The 17,479-nt window shown below is 48.8% G+C and overlaps 1 protein-coding gene across 1 annotated transcript in view; it reads right to left on the bottom strand.

Moving 5' to 3' along the window:
* Window positions 1-17,479, bottom strand: part of LOC137357307 (multifunctional procollagen lysine hydroxylase and glycosyltransferase LH3-like) — a 58,959-nt gene that overhangs the window by 31,352 nt on the left and 10,128 nt on the right. Inside the window, exons 2-3 of the mRNA XM_068023544.1 lie at window positions 15,533-15,624; window positions 10,430-10,566 (exon numbers count right to left, since the gene is read on the bottom strand). Of these exons, the coding sequence (XP_067879645.1) occupies window positions 10,430-10,566; window positions 15,533-15,624 (229 nt within the window). The remainder of the gene's footprint in view (window positions 1-10,429; window positions 10,567-15,532; window positions 15,625-17,479) is intronic.

Below are 17,479 nucleotides of genomic sequence, written 5' to 3'. Positions count from 1 at the left end.
TGTATCAATCCCACACTAATCCCACTGTCCCACACTCTCCCCATAGCCCTGTATCAATCCCAAACAAAGCCCACTGCCCCACTCTCTCCCCATAGCCCTGTATCAATCCCAAACAAAGCCCACTGCCCCACTCTCTCCTCATAGCCCTGTATCATTCCCAAACAAATCCCACTGCCCCACTCTCTCCCCATAGCCCTGTATCAATCCCAAACTAATCCCACTGCCCCACTCTCTCCCCATAGCCATGTATCAATCCCAAACTAATCCCACTGCCCCACTCTCTCCCCATAGCCATGTATCAATCCCACACTAATCCCACTGTCCCACACTCTCCCCATAGCCATCATTCCCAAACAAATCCCACTGCCCCACTCTCTCCTCATAGCCCTGTATCAATCCCAAACAAAGCCCACTGCCCCACTCTCTCCCCATAGCCCTGTATCAATCCCAAACAAAGCCCACTGCCCCACTCTCTCCTCATAGCCCTGTATCATTCCCAAACAAATCCCACTGCCCCACTCTCTCCCCATAGCCCTGTATCAATCCCAAACTAATCCCACTGCCCCACTCTCTCCCCATAGCCATGTATCAATCCCAAACAAATCCCACTGCCCCACTCTCTCCTCATAGCCCTGTATCAATCCCACACTAATCCCACTGTCCCACACTCTCCCCATAGCCCTGTATCATTCCCAAACAAATCCCACTGCCCCACTCTCTCCCCATAGTCATCAATCCCAAACTAATCCCATTGCCCCACTCTCTCCCCGTAGCTCTGTATCAATCCCAAACTAATCCCACTGCCCCACTCTCTCCCCAAAGCCAATAAATCCCAAACAAATCCCACTGCCCCACTCTCTCCCCATAGCCATCAATCCCACACTAATCCCACTGCCCCACTCTCTCCCCACAGCCATGTATCAATCCCAAACAAATCCCACTGCCCCACTCTCTCCCCATAGCCATCAATCCCAAACTAATCCCACTGCCCCACTCTCTCCCCATAGCCCTGTATCAATCCCAAGCTATTCCCACTGCCCTGCTCTCTCCCCATAGTCATGTATCAATCCCACACTAATCCCACTCTCTCCCCATAGCCCTGTATCAATCCCACACTAATCCCACTGCCCCATTCTCTCCCCATAGCCATCAATCCCAAACTAATCCCACTGCCCTGCTCTCTCCCCATAGCCCCGTATCAATCCCAAACTAATCCCACACCCCACTCTCTCCCCATAGCCCTGTATCAATCCCCAAACTAATCCCACTGCCCCACTCTCTCCCCAAAGCCAATAAATCCCAAACAAATCCCACTGCCCCACTCTCTCCCCATAGCCATCAATCCCACACTAATCCCACTGCCCCACTCTCTCCCCACAGCCATGTATCAATCCCAAACAAATCCCACTGCCCCACTCTCTCCCCATAGCCATCAATCCCAAACTAATCCCACTGCCCCACTCTCTCCCCATAGCCCTGTATCAATCCCAAGCTATTCCCACTGCCCTGCTCTCTCCCCATAGTCATGTATCAATCCCACACTAATCCCACTCTCTCCCCATAGCCCTGTATCAATCCCACACTAATCCCACTGCCCCATTCTCTCCCCATAGCCATCAATCCCAAACTAATCCCACTGCCCCACTCTCTCCCCATAGCCCTGGATCAATCCCAAACTATTCCCACTGCCCTGCTCTCTCCCCATAGCCCCGTATCAATCCCAAACTAATCCCACACCCCACTCTCTTCCCATAGCCCTGTATCAATCCCAAACTAATCCCACTGCCCCATTCTCTCCCCATAGCCATCAATCCCACACTAATCCCACTCTCTCCCCATAGCCCTGTATCAATCCCACACTAATCCCACTGCCCCATTCTCTCCCCATAGCCATCAATCCCAAACTAATCCCACTGCCCCACTCTCTCCCCATAGCCCTGTATCAATCCCAAGCTATTCCCACTGCCCTGCTCTCTCCCCATAGTCATGTATCAATCCCACACTAATCCCACTCTCTCCCCATAGCCCTGTATCAATCCCACACTAATCCCACTGCCCCATTCTCTCCCCATAGCCATCAATCCCAAACTAATCCCACTGCCCCACTCTCTCCCCATAGCCCTGGATCAATCCCAAACTATTCCCACTGCCCTGCTCTCTCCCCATAGCCCCGTATCAATCCCAAACTAATCCCACACCCCACTCTCTTCCCATAGCCCTGTATCAATCCCAAACTAATCCCACTGCCCCATTCTCTCCCCATAGCCATCAATCCCACACTAATCCCACTCTCTCCCCACAGCCCCGTATCAATCCCAAACTAATCCCACTGCCCCGCTCTCTCCCCCTGGCCCTGTATCTACCTCAACTTCAACTATTTCGCCAATTTTCCCTTAAAAGTTATAATGGGCTTTATATGAAATCTCTTGCAAGCTCCCTCCTCACTGAGGGGCTGTTTGAAGTCGAAGATCCCTTTGGCCAAGAACAGAAACTGCAGGTTTGCAATGTCAGCTGGCCAGGCCACCCGGACACACTCACCTGGGCACTGACCCACCTGCCAAGCGCACCACTTGACTGCCAAAACTTCGCTTGGGTTTTCAAACATACAAAGAACAAAGAACAGTACGGCACAGGAACAGGCCATTCGGCCCTCCAAGCCTGCGCCGATCTTGATGCCTGCCTAAACTAACACCTTCTGCACTTCCGGGGTCCGTATCCCTCTATTCCCATCCTATTCATATATTTGTCAAGATGCCTCTTAAACGTCGCTATCGTATCTGCTTCCACCACCTCCCCTGGCAGCAGGTTCCAGGCACTCACCACCCTCTGTGTAAAAAAACTTGCCTCACACATCCCCTCTAAAACTTTGCCCCTCGCACCTAAAACCTATGTCCCCTAGTAACTGACTCTTCCACCCTGGGAAAAAGCTTCTGACTATCCACTCTGTCCATGCCACTCATAACTTTGTAAACCTCTATCATGTCGCCCCTCCACCTCTGTCGTTCCAGTGAAAACAATCCGAGTTTTTCCAACCTCTCCTCATAGCTAATGCCCTCCAGACCAGGCAACATCCTGGTAAACCTCCTCTGTACCCTCTCCAAAGCCTCCACGTCCTTCTGGTAGTGTGGCGACCAGAATTGCACGCAATATTCGAAGTGTGGCCTAACTAAGGTTCTGTGCAGCTGCAACATGACTTGCCAATTTTTATACTCTGTGCCCCAACCGATGAAGGCAAGCATGCCATATGCCTTCTTGACCACCTTATCCACCTGCGTTGCCACTTTCAGTGACCTGTGGACCTGTACGCCCAGATCTCTCTGCCTGTCAATACTCCTAAGGGATCTGCCATTTACTGTATACCTCCCACCTGCAATAGACCTTCCAAAATGCATTACCTCACATTTGTCCGGATTAAACTCCATCTGCCATTTCTCCGCCCAAGTCTCCAACCGATCTATATCCTGCTGTATCCTCTGACAATCCTCATCATTATCCATCTTGCCAGCTCACCTCTGATCCCATGTGACTTCACCTTTTGCACCAGTCTGCCATGCGGGACCTTGTCAAAGACTTTACTAAAGTCCATATAGACAACATCCACCGCCCTTCCCTCATCAATCATCTTCGTCACTTCCTCAAAAAACTCAATCAAATTAGTAAGACACGACCTCCCCTTCACAAAACCATGCTGTCTCTCGCTAATAAGTTCGTTTGTTTCCAAATGGGAGTAAATCCTGTCCCGAAGAACACTCTCTAATAGTTTCCCTACCACTGACGTAAGGCTCACCGGCCTATAATTTCCTGGATTATCCTCGCCACCCTTCTTAAACAAAGGAACAACATTGGCTATTCTCCAGTCCTCTCCTCAAACAGCCGCCCCCAATCTAAATTCTTCAGTTCCTGCCTAATATTGTTATAATTAGCCTTCCCCCAATTTAGCACCTTCACCCGAGGACTACTCTTATCTTTATCCACAAGTACCTTAAAACTTATGGAATTATGGTCACTGCTCCCGAAATGCTCCCCCACTGAAACTTCGACCACCTGGCCGGGCTCATTCCCCAATACCAGGTCCAGAATGGCCCCATCCCTAGTTGGACTATCTACATACTTTTTCAAGAAGCCCTCCTGGATGCTCCTTACAAATTCTGCCCCATCCAAGCCCCTAGCACTAAGTGAGTCCCAGTCAATATAGGGGAAGTTAAAATCACCCACCACTACAACCCTGTTACCTTTACATCTTTCCAAAATCTGTCTACATATCTGCTCCTCTACCTCCCGCTGGCTGTTGGGAGGCCTGTAGTAAACCCCCAACATCGTGACTGCCCCCTTCCTATTCCTGTGCTCCACCCATATTGCCTCGCTGCATGACCTCGCTGAGGTGTCCTCCCGCAGTACAGCTGTGATATTCTCCTTAACCAGTAATGCAACTCCCCCACCCCTCTATCCCACCTGAAGCTTCTAAAGCCTGGAACGTTTAGCTGCCAATCCTGCCCTTCCCTCATCCAAGTCTCTGTAATAGCAACAACATCATATTTCCAAGTACTAATCCAAGCTCTAAGTTCATCTGCCTTACCTGTTATACTTCTCGCATTGAAACAAATGCACTTCAGACCACCAGTCCCGCTGTGCTCAGCAACATCTCCCTGCCTGCTCTTCCTCTTAGTCCTACTGGCCTTATTTACTAGTTCCCCCTCATTTACTTCACTAGCTGTCCTACTGCTCTGGTTCCCACCCCCCTGCCACATTAGTTTAAACCCTCCCGAGTGACGCTAGCAAACCTTGCAGCCAGGATATTTGTGCCCTTCCAGTTTAGATGCAACCCGTCCTTCTTGTACAGGTCCCAACTGTCCCTGAAGAGGTCCCAATGGTCCAGATATCTGAAACCCTCCCTTCTACACCAGCTGTTCAGCCACATGTTTAGCTGCACTATCTTCCTATTTCTAGCCTCACTGGCACGTGGCACAGGGAGTAATCCCGAGATTACAACCCTAGAGGTCCTGTTTTTTAACTTACTACCTAACTCCCCCTGCAGGACCTCATCACTCTTCCTGCCTATGTCATTGGTACCGATGTGTACCACAACCTCTGGCTGTTCACCCTCCCCCTTCAGAATGCCCCCTGTCCTTTCAGAGACATCCTTGACCCTGGCACCAGGGAGGCAACATACCTTCCTGGAGTCTCCTTCACGTCCACAGAAGCGCCTATCTGTGCCCCTGACTATAGAGTCCCCTATAACTATTGCTCTTCTGCGCTTTGTCCTTCCCTGCTGAACAACAGTGCCAGCCATGGTGCCACTGCTCTGGCTGCTGCTGTTTTCCCCTGATAGGCCATCCCCCCCAACAGTATCCAAAACGGTATACCTGTTAGAGAGGGGGATTGCCACAGGGGATTCCTGCACTGACTGCCTGCCCCTTCTAGTGGTCACCCATCTATCTGCCTGCACCTTGGGTGTAACCACTTCTCTAAAACTCCTGTCTATGACGCTTTCCGCCACCTGCATGCTCCTAAGTGCATCCAGTTGCTGCTCCAACCGATCCATGCAGTCTGTGAGGAGCTGCAACTGGGTGCACTTCCTGCAGATGTAGTCGCCCGGAACGCTGGAAGCGTCACGGACTTCCCACATCTCACAGGTGAAGCACTTCACCCCTCTAACTGACATTTCTAGCACTAATTAGTTAATTGATATAAAATAAATAAATACTTATTAAATCCTTACTAAATTATGATACACTTCACTATGTGGTCCCTAGTGCTAGATTTCTACAATAAATATTAAATACTGTCTAAATACAGTAATCTCCTCCCTCTGGTTTAGTTACTCTACTTATTAATTAGTTAATTAGTGCTTTAATCAACTTTTATCAGTTTTATTTTCAAATTCACGGGGGGGGGGGGGGGTATAGATTCCCTACCAGCCAATCAGATCACAGCTTTCCTGTGACGTCACGTTTTCAGTTTTTTTTTTTCCCCACCCTGCCGAAGCTGCTGAATCGCCAGGTAAATACTTTATAGTGAAACTTACCTTCCCAGCTGCCCCCTGGCTCGCACTCCCACTGCTACCGCTGTTCAAAAAGCTGCTCAAAGCTGCCAACTGGCAAATATTTAATATTTACATAAGACCTTTCATCCTTTCAGTGTCTTCGGCACCTGGTCCGCAATCAGATGATCCCGAGCACAGGTCACACTCAACCTGCCAGGTGGTTTTGGTTGAGAAGTGTGCTGTGTGTTCAAGAGTGAGGGACGCTAATGAGGAAAGATTAACAATCACCATCAATCTCCCTCTACACTGTCCCATCAAACACTCCCAGGACAGGTACAGCATGGGGTTAGATACAGAGTAAAGCTCCCTCTACATTGTCCCCATCAAACACTCCCAGGACAGGTACAGCACGGGGTTAGTTACAGAGTAAAGCTCCCTCTACACTGTCCCCATCAAACACTCCCAGGACAGGTACAGCATGGGGTTAGATACAGAGTAAAGCTCCCTCTACATTGTCCCCATCAAACACTCCCAGGACAGGTACAGCACGGGGTTAGTTACAGAGTAAATCTCCCTCTACACTGTCCCCATCAAACACGCCCAGGACAGGTACAGCACGGGGTTAGATACAGAGTAAAGCTCCCTCTACACTGTCCCCATCAAACACTCCCAGGACAGGTACAGCACGGGGTTAGATACAGAGTAAAGCTCCCTCGACACTGTCCCCATCAAACACTCCCAGGACAGGTACAGCACGGGGTTAGATACAGCTCTGTATCGTCTAATGTGTTGTGGGCATGTTCGAGGAATCCCGCATGTAAACCAGACAGGACAGTGATATAAATCACTCACTGGCGGGGTACCCAAATTATTTTGTTTGCAATGTCTCACTTCAGTTAACAGGAGGTGTGGGTTTCCTTATCGGATCTCGAAAAGACAAAAGACGGATATACCCCGGGGCAAGGTGAAGGGTCAATGTCTTAACTCATTGCATTACCCTGTTCCTCTGAAAATGAGTCGACCTCCCGTGGCGTTGCACACTGGAAGAATCAGAGCAGCAGAGAGTGAGAACAAGGGATCAAGAGCAGAGAGGGAGCATTGTTCAGAGTTCTCCACAGTACAGACCCAAGAGTTGGGAGACCCCCAATGGAGCTCCTACAGCACCGCCAATGGCAGAAGGATGTAATTACAGCGTGACATGTTTACATAGGCAATTCCCATTAGAAATATGGGAATTTATCAAGGCGAAGAGTCATAGAATCATACGGGCACAGAAGGAGGCCACTCAGCCCATCGGGTCCATGCTGGCTCCCTGTAGAGATCTAGTAGGTCTAGAGATAACAAAGACATGAATGAGGGTTTCAGCAGCAGATGAGTTGAGGCAGGGGCAAAGTTGGGTGATGTTATGGAGGTGGAAATAGGTGGTCTTAGTGGTGGCATGAATAAGTGGTCAGAAGTTCATCTCAGGGTCAAGTATGGCACCAAAGTCTGGTTCAGTCTCCAACGCTGGCCAGGGAGAGGGATGGAGTTGGTGGCCATGGAGCAGAGTTTGTAGTGGGGACTGAAGACAATGGCTTCGGTCTTCCCCATGTTTAATTGGAGGAAATTTCTGCTCATCTGGTACTGGATGTGGGATAAGCAGTCTGATAATTGAGACAATGGAGGAGTGGAGAGAGGTGGTGGTGAGGTACGGATGGGTGTGCCAGTATACATGGGAAAACTAACACTGTTCTTTCGGATAATGTCGCCGAGGGGCAGCATGTAGATGAGAAATAGGACGGGGGCCAAGGATGGATCCTTGCGGGACACCAGAGCGAACGGCGTGGGAGCAGGAAGAGAAGCCTGAGTTCGGAGAGGGCATGAGGGGAGAAAGGAGAGAAGGATGAGAGTTCAGGGCTAGGGCAGGGGAGCAGCTTTAGAGGAAGTTTGGACTGGTGGGCTATGGGAAGGGAGGGAAGTGGCCGAGGCAGCTGATTGCATGATGTCAATCTGTACAACAGGAAAATCCATTGGCTCCTTATTGCTGGAGGTGAGGGTGCAGGAGGGTGGTTTAAGATGATGGTTAATGGTGGAGAAGAGAAGCTGGTAGTTATATCTTTGCCTTCCTGGATGATCTTTGAATGCTGGGTGGTTTTAGTGACAGAGAGAATCGCACAGTCATGTGGTCCAGCCAGATCTGGCGGTGAATAGTTAAACCAGCCCAAATCTGCATCCCTCAGACTTGAGATGAGGGGTATACTGGGGGGGAGCGTCCATAGAGTCATTTACGACCATTCAGCCCATCGCGTCCATGCTGGCTCTCTCCGTAGAGCAATCCAGTCAGTCCCTCTCCCCCGCTCGATCCTCGTAGCCCCGCCAGTTTATTGATCATCTTCGCTGCCACCACCCTCGTAGGCAGCGAGTTCCAGGTCATTACCACTCGCTGTTCTCCCTCACATTTCCCCCCCCTGTATCTCTCACCCAAAACCTTCAATCGGTTTCCCCTAGTCCTTGTACCATTTGTTGATGGGAACAGTCTTTCCTTGTCCAACTTCGTTAAACCTGTCATAACCCTGTACACCTCTATCAAATCTCCCCTCAACCTCCTTTACTCTAAGGAGAACAGCTTTTCCAACCTAACCTTGCAGCTAAAATCCCCCCATCCCTGGAACCATTCTGGTAAATCTCCTCTGCACCCTCTCAAGGACCCTCACATCCTTTCTAAAGTGTGGTGACCGGAACTGGACGTAATATTCTAGTTGGGGTCTAACCAGAGCTTTATAAAGGTTCAGCATAACTTCCCTGCTTTTGTACTCAATGCCTCTATTGATGAAGCCCAAGATCCCATATGCTTTGCTAACCACTCTCTCAATATGTCCCGCCACCTTCAAAGATCGATGCACATGAACCCCCAGGTCCCTCTGTTCCTGCACACTCTTTAGAACTGTGGCATTAAGTATATATTGCCTCTCCCTATTCCTTCTGCCAAAATGCATCCCCCCACATTAAATTCCATCTGCCATTTGTCTGCCCATTCTGCTAGCCTATGTCTGCTATGTCCTGTTACAGGCAGTTCATATCATCCTCACTTTCTGTCCCACCTCCAAGTTTGGTAGCATCGGCAAATTTTGAGATTCAACTCTGTATTCCAAGATCCAAGTCATTTATATATAGCAAAAAAAGCAGTGGTCCCAGCACTGACCCTTGGGGAACACAACTGTCTACCATCCTCAGTCTGAAAAACAACCATTTACCCCGATTCACTGTTTTCTGTCCTTAAGCTTATTTTTTATCCAGTTGGACACTGACCCTCCTGTTCCATAAGTATCAATTTTGCAAACCAGCCTTTTATGTGGTACTTTATCAAACGCTTTCTTAAAATCCATATAAACAACATCCACCGCATTCTCTTCATAACATTCTGTTACTTCATCAAAAAATTCAATTAGATTTGTCAAGCATGATCTGCCTTTCACAAATCCGTGCTGGCTATCCTTAATTAACTCAAACCTCTCCACATGCCTGGTGATTTTTTTCCCTGACCATTGTTGCTAAAACCTTACCCACCAATGATGTTAAACTGACCGGCCTGTAATTGCTAGGACTGTCCTTACACCCTTTCATGAATAAGGGTGTCACATTTGCCACTCTCCAATCCTCTGGCACCTCCCCCGTATCCAGGGAAGATTGGAAGATTATGGCAAGTCATTCCACTATCTCCACTCCCACTTCCTTTAGCAACCTGGGATGCAAACCATCTGGACCAGGTGACTTATCCATTCTAAGCAAACCCGACCTTTTCAGCACCGCCCCCTCTCCATTTTTATCCTATCCGCGAGGGTGAGGAACAGTCAAGGACATCAAGGATGGTGGAAAGGGAGGGTTGTAGGGCTGGAGGAGTTCACCGAGATAGGGAGGCGTGAGGCCACGGAGAGATTTGAGTCGACGAAAAGTTAAATCATCCGGAATTCTCAACCCAGCTCACAAACCAGGCAGAGACAGGATCAGGCTCAACTGCGAGGCCCCCCATAGCCGGATAGCCCGACGACGCTCATGGTCTGGAAGGCATGCCTGGTGGGGCAAAGTGATGGAAAAGGGGCCGGGAGCTGTATTCAACAGCGCGATTGCAGGCAGGGTGCGCGGACCACACTGTGCAATGGCAAACGCACGCGAGGGCGCGGGACAAGCAAGGTGGCGATTTCCAACACCCGCCCTCCTCCACCCCCTCAGAGGAATATCTGGCCCAGGGAATGCACCTCGTAAAATCTGGCCCATTGTTACACAGACTGAACTATCATGCGTATGTGTGCGTGAGAGGAGGTGGAGGGAGCAGCGGGGGGGGAGCCATTTCTCAGCGTTAAACAAAACAGAGCGACCACTCACAACGATGTGACGTGGAATCGCACAGTGCGCGCAATTCGCTGAAACATAAGTGGCTGGGCCTACCCTGGCGCCACCCGGGCCTACCTGTCCACAAACATCACGATCAGGTCCTCCCGGGCTGCATGCTTCATCATCTCCTTCTGCAGCCACCGCACCTTCTGTCCACCTCCCACAGTCCGGGCCACGTCGCCTCCCTTCCACTCTTGGCCCAGGCCCAGCGTCTGAGATTAAGGATGAGGAGGAGCAAAATGAGAACGTCAAAAAAGAAACACTGGCCGATGAGAGAGATTTTTTTTTTTTTACAGCACAGAAAACAGGCCATTCGGCCCACTGGACCAGGCCGGCATTTATACTCCAAGCAAGCCTCATCATCCTACCTCACTTCACTTCACCCAATCAGCATGCAGGAGCAGGAGGAGGCCATTCAGCCCCTCAGGTCTGTTCCACCATTCGATTAAGTCATGGCTGCAGCTTAATTCCATTTACCTCCCCTCCCTCCCACCCTTAATACCCTAACCCAATATATATATATTCCTTTCTCCCTCATGTGTTTATCCAGCTTCCCCTTAAATGTATCGACGCTATTCACCTCAACCACTCCCTGTGGGAGCGAGTTCCACATTCTCACCACTCTCCGGGGAAAGGAATTTCTCCTGAATTCCCCATTGGATTTATTAGTGACTGTCTTATATTGATGGCCCCGAGTTCCCGGTCTCCCCCACAAGTGGAAAGATCTTCTCTACATCTACCCTTTCGAACCCTTTTATGATTGTTAAAAAATTTTTTATGGGGGCGTCGCTGGGAAGGCCCAGCATTTATTGGCCCATCCCTAACTGCCCCTTGACAACTGAGCCATTTCAGAGGGCAGTTAAGAGTCAACCCCATTGCTGTGGATCTGGAGTCACATGTAGGCCAGACCAGGTAAGGATGGCAGATTTCCTTCCCTAAAGGACATTAGCGAACCGGATGGGTTTTTACGACAATTGATGATAGTTTCATAGCACCATTACTGAGACTGACTCTCAGTTCCAGAATTTTTTTTTTAAATTAATTAATTGAATTTAATTCATTAGATTTAAATTCCACCAGCTGCCCATAGTGGGATTTGAACCCGTGTCCCCAGGAGTGCTAGCCTGGGCCTCTGGATTACTAGTCCAGCGATATTACCACCATCTCCCCATCCTCTAGTTGGTCACCTCTCAGAATTCCCTTTTCTAGAAACCGCAGCCTGTTCAGTCCTTCCTGATATTTACAAACCTCACCGTTCTGTTACCCTCCCTGTAAATCTTTCTTGCTCCTTCTCCGGAACCTCCACATCGTAATATGGAGACCAGGACTGTTCACTCCAAGTGACGTCCAACCAAGGTTCGATCCAAGTTTAACATAACTTCACTGCTTTTCGGTTCTATCCCTCTACAAATGAACTCTGGTGCTTTGTTTGTATTTTCTTAAGGCCAAGTTAACTTGTGTGACTACTTTTAGTGATCTGTGCATATTGCACTGCTCCTTCACCCCATTTCGATTCTTATTTTTCAAGCCTCCTTACTCTTCTGACCATTGTTCATTGCTAGTTACATGCCCATGTCTTCCTGTATTTTGTCACAGTTCTCCCTCTGTATTAACTACAACCCCCCTCCTCCCACCCAATTTGGAGTCATCTGCCAATTTTGAAATCGTACTTTCGATTCCAGAGTCCAAATCATTTATGTAAATGGTGAACAGTGGTCCCAGCACCGATCCTTAAACACCATTTCCCACCTCCCTCCGGTCTGAGGAACGACCCTTTAGCACTGACTCTCTCTTTTCTGTATTGTAGCCAGCTTGCTATCTGATCTACTACTTGTCCCCGCCCCCATATGCCCCGACCTCAGTCATGAGTCTATCTTATCGAAGGCTTTTTGAAAAAAAAATCTAAATATATTACATCTACTACATTACCCTTATCTACACTTCTCGTTACTTCTACACAAAATTCAATAAGGTTAGTCAAGCATGACCTTCCCTTTTGGAAACCGTGCTGATTATCCTTTGTTATATTTTCAGTTTCTAGGCGCTTTCTTTTACGTCTTTGAGTAAGATTTCCATTATCGTTCCAGTCACCGACATTAAGCTAATTCAGTCCATTGATCCCTGGACATTTTCCATTTCACTTCTTAAATAAAGGAGAGAGCGTACAGGGATTTTCAGCCAACTTTCCCTTTAAGGTGGGTAAATTTTAAAGGGGAAGTTGGCCAAGTAGAATAAAGGCCACGATTTTTATGCAACAAAATTCGAATACTTTCCTGCAACTGCCGCATCTCTCTCCGACCCCCGGCAGGTGAGAATCTAATTACCCACTCTGTGCTCAGCGAGAGAGTCGGGCTCTGCCATTTTGCAAAGGAACGGGTACAGTAGCATAGTGGTTATGTTACTGGGTTAGCAATCCAGAGGCCTGGACTAATGCTCTGGAGACACGAGTTCAAATCCCACCATGGCAACTGGGCAAATTAAATTCAATTAACTCAAATTCTTTGAGCAGGTGACCAAGCAAGTGGATGAGGGTAAACCAGTGGATGTGGTGTACATGGATTTTAGTAAGGCATTTGATAAGGTCCCCCATGGTAGACTTATGGAGAAAGTCAGGAGGCATGGGATAGTGGGGAATGTGGCCAGTTGGATTAAGAATTGGCTAACTGATAGAAGGCAGAGAGTGGTCTTAGATGGTAAATACTCAGCCTGGAGCCCAGTTACCAGTGGCGTGCCGCAGGGATCAGTTCTGGGTCCTCTCCTGTTTGTGATTTTTATTAACGACTTGGATGAGGAAGTCGAAGGGTGGGTCAGTAAATTTGCAGATGATACAAAGGTTGGTGGAGTTGTGGATACCGAGGAGGGCTATTGTCGTCTGCAAAGGGACTTGGATAGGTTGCAGTGCTGGGCTGAAAAGTGGCAGATGGAGTTTAACCCTGAAAAGTGTGAGGTCGTCCATTTTGGAAGGACAAACATGAATGCAAAATACTGGGTTAACGGTAGGGTTCTTGGGCATGTGGAGGAGCAGAGAGACCTTGGGGTCTATGTGCATAGATCATTGAAAGTTGCAACTCAAGTGGATAGGGCTGTGAAGAAGGCATATGGGGTGTTAGCGTTCATTAGCAGAGGGATTGAATTTAAGAGCCGTGAGGTGATGATGCAGCTGTACAGGACCTTGGTAAGGCCTCATTTGGAGTACTGTGTGCAGTTCTGGTCGCCTCATTTTAGGAAGGATGTGGAAGCCTTGGAGAGGGTGCAGAGGAGATTTACCAGGATGTTGCCTGGAATGGAGAATAAGTCTTACGAGGAAAGGCTGAACATTCTAGGCCTCTTCTCATTAGAAAGGAGAAGGATGAGGGGTGACATGATAGAGGTTTATAAGATGATCAGGGGAATAGATAGGGTAGACAGTCAGAAACTTTTTCCCCGGGTGGAGCAAAGCGTTACAAGGGGTCATAAATTTAAGGTGAAGGGTGGGAGATATAAGGGGGATGTCAGGGGAAGGTTCTTTACCCAGAGAGTGGTCGAGGCATGGAATGCCTTGCCCGGGGAAGTTGTTGAGTCAGAAACTTTAGGGACTTTCAAAAGGCTTTTGGATAGGTATATGGATAAAGGAGAATGATGGGGTATAGATTAAATTGTCCTTGACAGAGGACAAAGGATCGGCACAACATTGTGGGCCGAAGGGCCTGTTCTGTGCTGTATGTTCTATGTTCTATGTTCTATAACTAAATAAATCTGGAATTCGAAGGTCTCAGTAATGGTGACCGTGAAACTACTGGATTGCTGCAAAACCCATCTGGTTCACCCGTGCCCGTTTGGGCAGGAAATCTGCCATCCTTACCTGGTCTGGCCTACATTCGCCTCCAGACCTCCAGCAACGCAGTTGACTCTGAGATGGCCTACCGAGGCACTCGGTTGTCAAGAAGGCAGCTCACCACCCACCTCCTTGAGGGCAATTAGGGATGGGCAATAAATGCTGGCCTCACCATGAATGAATAAAGAAGAACTGGCTTCCTGCAAGGGTTACCATCCCTGCCACTTACACAATCCCAGTTGCCTACATTGAGGAAATGAAGTTTACCGTTCACACTCGCGACAGATGCCAACCACCGTAATGCAGAACATGTTAACGGGAAACTAGATAGGCACATGAGGGAGAAAGGAATAGGAGGATATGGCGAGAGGGTGAGATGAAGAGGGGGTAGGAGGAGCATAAACACCGGCATGGACCAGATGGGCCGAATGGCCTGTTTCTGTGCTGCAAGCTCCACCCTGCTGTTTAAAACAGAACAAATACGAAACAGTTAATGTTAGGAATCACACGGTAAATCAGACTTGGTTCACACTCTGTGCCCACAGTTCCTGCTTTTCAAAGTCATATCTGCGAGCAAAGTCACAGCACAATAAGAACACTGATAAAAATCAAACAGCGTTGGGATAACACCCCTGGGAAATAATATTCAGAAACCTTAATCTCAATGACCCAAGGGTCACAAGCTTGATAATTTAAATTAATTGTAAGGTGACCAACACAGGTGCAGGTGGACAATGAACTGATGCCAACAAGGGGTATGTAGCTTCGTTCAGTTCGAAACTTTTGCTCCCTTCAGGGAGTAGTACCAGGAGGGGGCCTGAGCAGGAAAACCGCTCACAATACTGCGCGTGTACATAGTCGCAAGACAAAAATATGTCATCTACTGATCTGTTATTAAAAGAATAAGGATTATCCAACATTAACTTTTCACACAACAGCAGGTCACTCTCCGCTAAGCAACGTTTTGGCTATTCACATGGTTATACTGAGTACAGCGGCCAAACACATTGGCAGCAACAGGCCCTCCATACGTGGTATGGACTGTATTAACTAAATAGCAAGCCGACTGATCCAACTGGACTGTATAAAGCAACCGCTGGCCGGACCTACAGATCATGAGACTCCTTCTGGTTGTGTGATGGTTACGTCAGCTCCAGACCTCGAGGTTAAACCTCACTAGGCCACGTTTGGGAATTTCAACTCAATGAGTCAGCCCACGTGTGGTGAGACACCAGCTTGAACACGTCCGATTGTCATTTAAAACGACGCCCCCCCCCCCACCCCTCCCCGGTCAACAAAGGTTTTCCCATCGCTTACTGACCCTCCCCTCCCCCGCCTCCTCAATCTTCCCACCAGCGTTGTACCTTGACGGTGTAGTTGAAATATTTCGCTGTCCGGATGAAGCGTTTGTATCCTTCGGTCTCGCCGGTTGCCACGGTGACCACTAACAAGTTATCTGGGTTTTGGGGGAGGGGGCAGAGAGAGGGAGAGAGAGGCACGCACAAGGTTAAAGGTCAAATATGACATCATCACCGCACAGAATTCCCTCTCGTTCGTCCCCTTCTCTGTTCTGCAGGTACGGAAAACAATCGAAAAGGCTAATGGAACGCTGGCCTTTATATGTGGAGGACTAGAATACAAGGAGGTAGAAGCCATACTTCAGTTATACAGAGCCCTGGTTAGATCACACCTGGAGTCACTGTGAACAGTTCTGGGCACCACATCATAGGAAGGATATACTGTCCTTGGAGAGAGTGCAGTACAGATTTATCAGGATCATACCTGGACTCCAAGGGTTAAATTACGAGGAGAGATTGCACAAACTAGGGTTGTATTGCCTGGAATTTAGAAGATTAAGGGGTGATTTGATCAAAGTTTTCAAGATATTAGGGAGAACAGATGGGGTAGAGAGAGAGAAACTACTCCCGCTGGTTGGGGAGTCTAGGATGAGGGGGCACAGTCTAAAAGTTAGAGCCAGACCTTTCAGGAGTGAAATTGGGAAACACTTCTACACACAAAGGGTGGTAGATGTTTGGAACTCTCTTCCACAAATGGCAATTGATGCTGGATCAATCGTTAATGTTAGATCTGAGATTGATAGATTTTAAGGGATATGGGGCAAAGGTGGGTATATGGAGTTAGGTCGCAGATCAGCCACGATCTCATTGAATGGCAGAACAGGCTCGAGGGGCTGAATGGCCTCCTACGTTACTCAAGCACACCTTGTGATCTCCTGGGACTGGTTCATCGCATGAGGGGATCAGAGATGAGTTTTCCCACAGCTTGTTTTTCCCTTATGGGTCCTGGGGTTGTCATTCTGGGGGGGGGGGGGGGGGGATGGGTTTGGCCTCATCGAGGAGATCACATGACCATGCTGGGAGGCGGTGGAGGGTGGAAAGTATCCAGTCACGAGGCCCCAGCCATCACGGTGTGGGCAGCAGGCTTGATCGGCCAGCTGGGCCTTTCCTGCCCATCACTTTGGAATGTCGGAGGTGCCACCTTTCAGATAAGACATCAAACCCAGGGCCCCAACTACCCCCTCAGGCAGATGCCACAGATCCCCCCGTCACTACTGAAAGACGAGCCGGGGAGTTCGCCCCAGTGTCCGAGGCCAATATTTAAGCCCTCAATTGACACTGTGGGGAAAAAGAAAAAATGATCTGGTCATTTATCACGTTGCTGTTTTGTGGGAGCTTGCTGTGTGCAGATTGTCTGCCGCTGCACAGGAAACAGCTCCAGGAAGCCAGGCATGGCCACAGAAAGACAGCAATCCTTTCAATCATTTCAGCTCCTGGCCAGCAGGATCTCCGGGAGTGAGTGAAAGTTCTAAGGAAACCATTGTCGCTCAGATACAGAGACCGAGCATGTAAAAGAGTCACAGTCTGTCACCTCTCACCCCATCCCCTATCTCGGTTCACCTACTGCGACAGGCTTTAACATGACTTATATTCCAAGGCTCAAATTCTCAAAACCTATTTATAATGGAGAGATGTACCTGCCAGGAAATGTAATGCTTCCCCAAACACTCCCCAGGACAGGTACAGCACGGGGTTAGATACAGAGTAAAGCTCCCTCTACACTGTCCCCATCAAACACTCCCAGGACAGGTACAGCACGGGGTTAGATACAGAGTAAAGCTCCCTCTACACTGTCCCCATCAAACACTCCCAGGACAGGTACAGCACGGGGTTAGATACAGAGTAAAGCTCCCTCTACACTGTCCCCATCAAACACTCCCAGGACAGGTACAGCTCGGGGTTAGATCCAGAGTAAAGCTCCCTCTACACTTTTTTTTCCAGTTGTAATGTGAG

The sequence above is a fragment of the Heterodontus francisci genome, chromosome 48 (assembly GCF_036365525.1).
Source record: "Heterodontus francisci isolate sHetFra1 chromosome 48, sHetFra1.hap1, whole genome shotgun sequence".
In the NCBI taxonomy this organism is placed as follows: domain Eukaryota; kingdom Metazoa; phylum Chordata; class Chondrichthyes; order Heterodontiformes; family Heterodontidae; genus Heterodontus; species Heterodontus francisci.
This window is presented reverse-complemented; position numbering and strand designations above follow the sequence as displayed.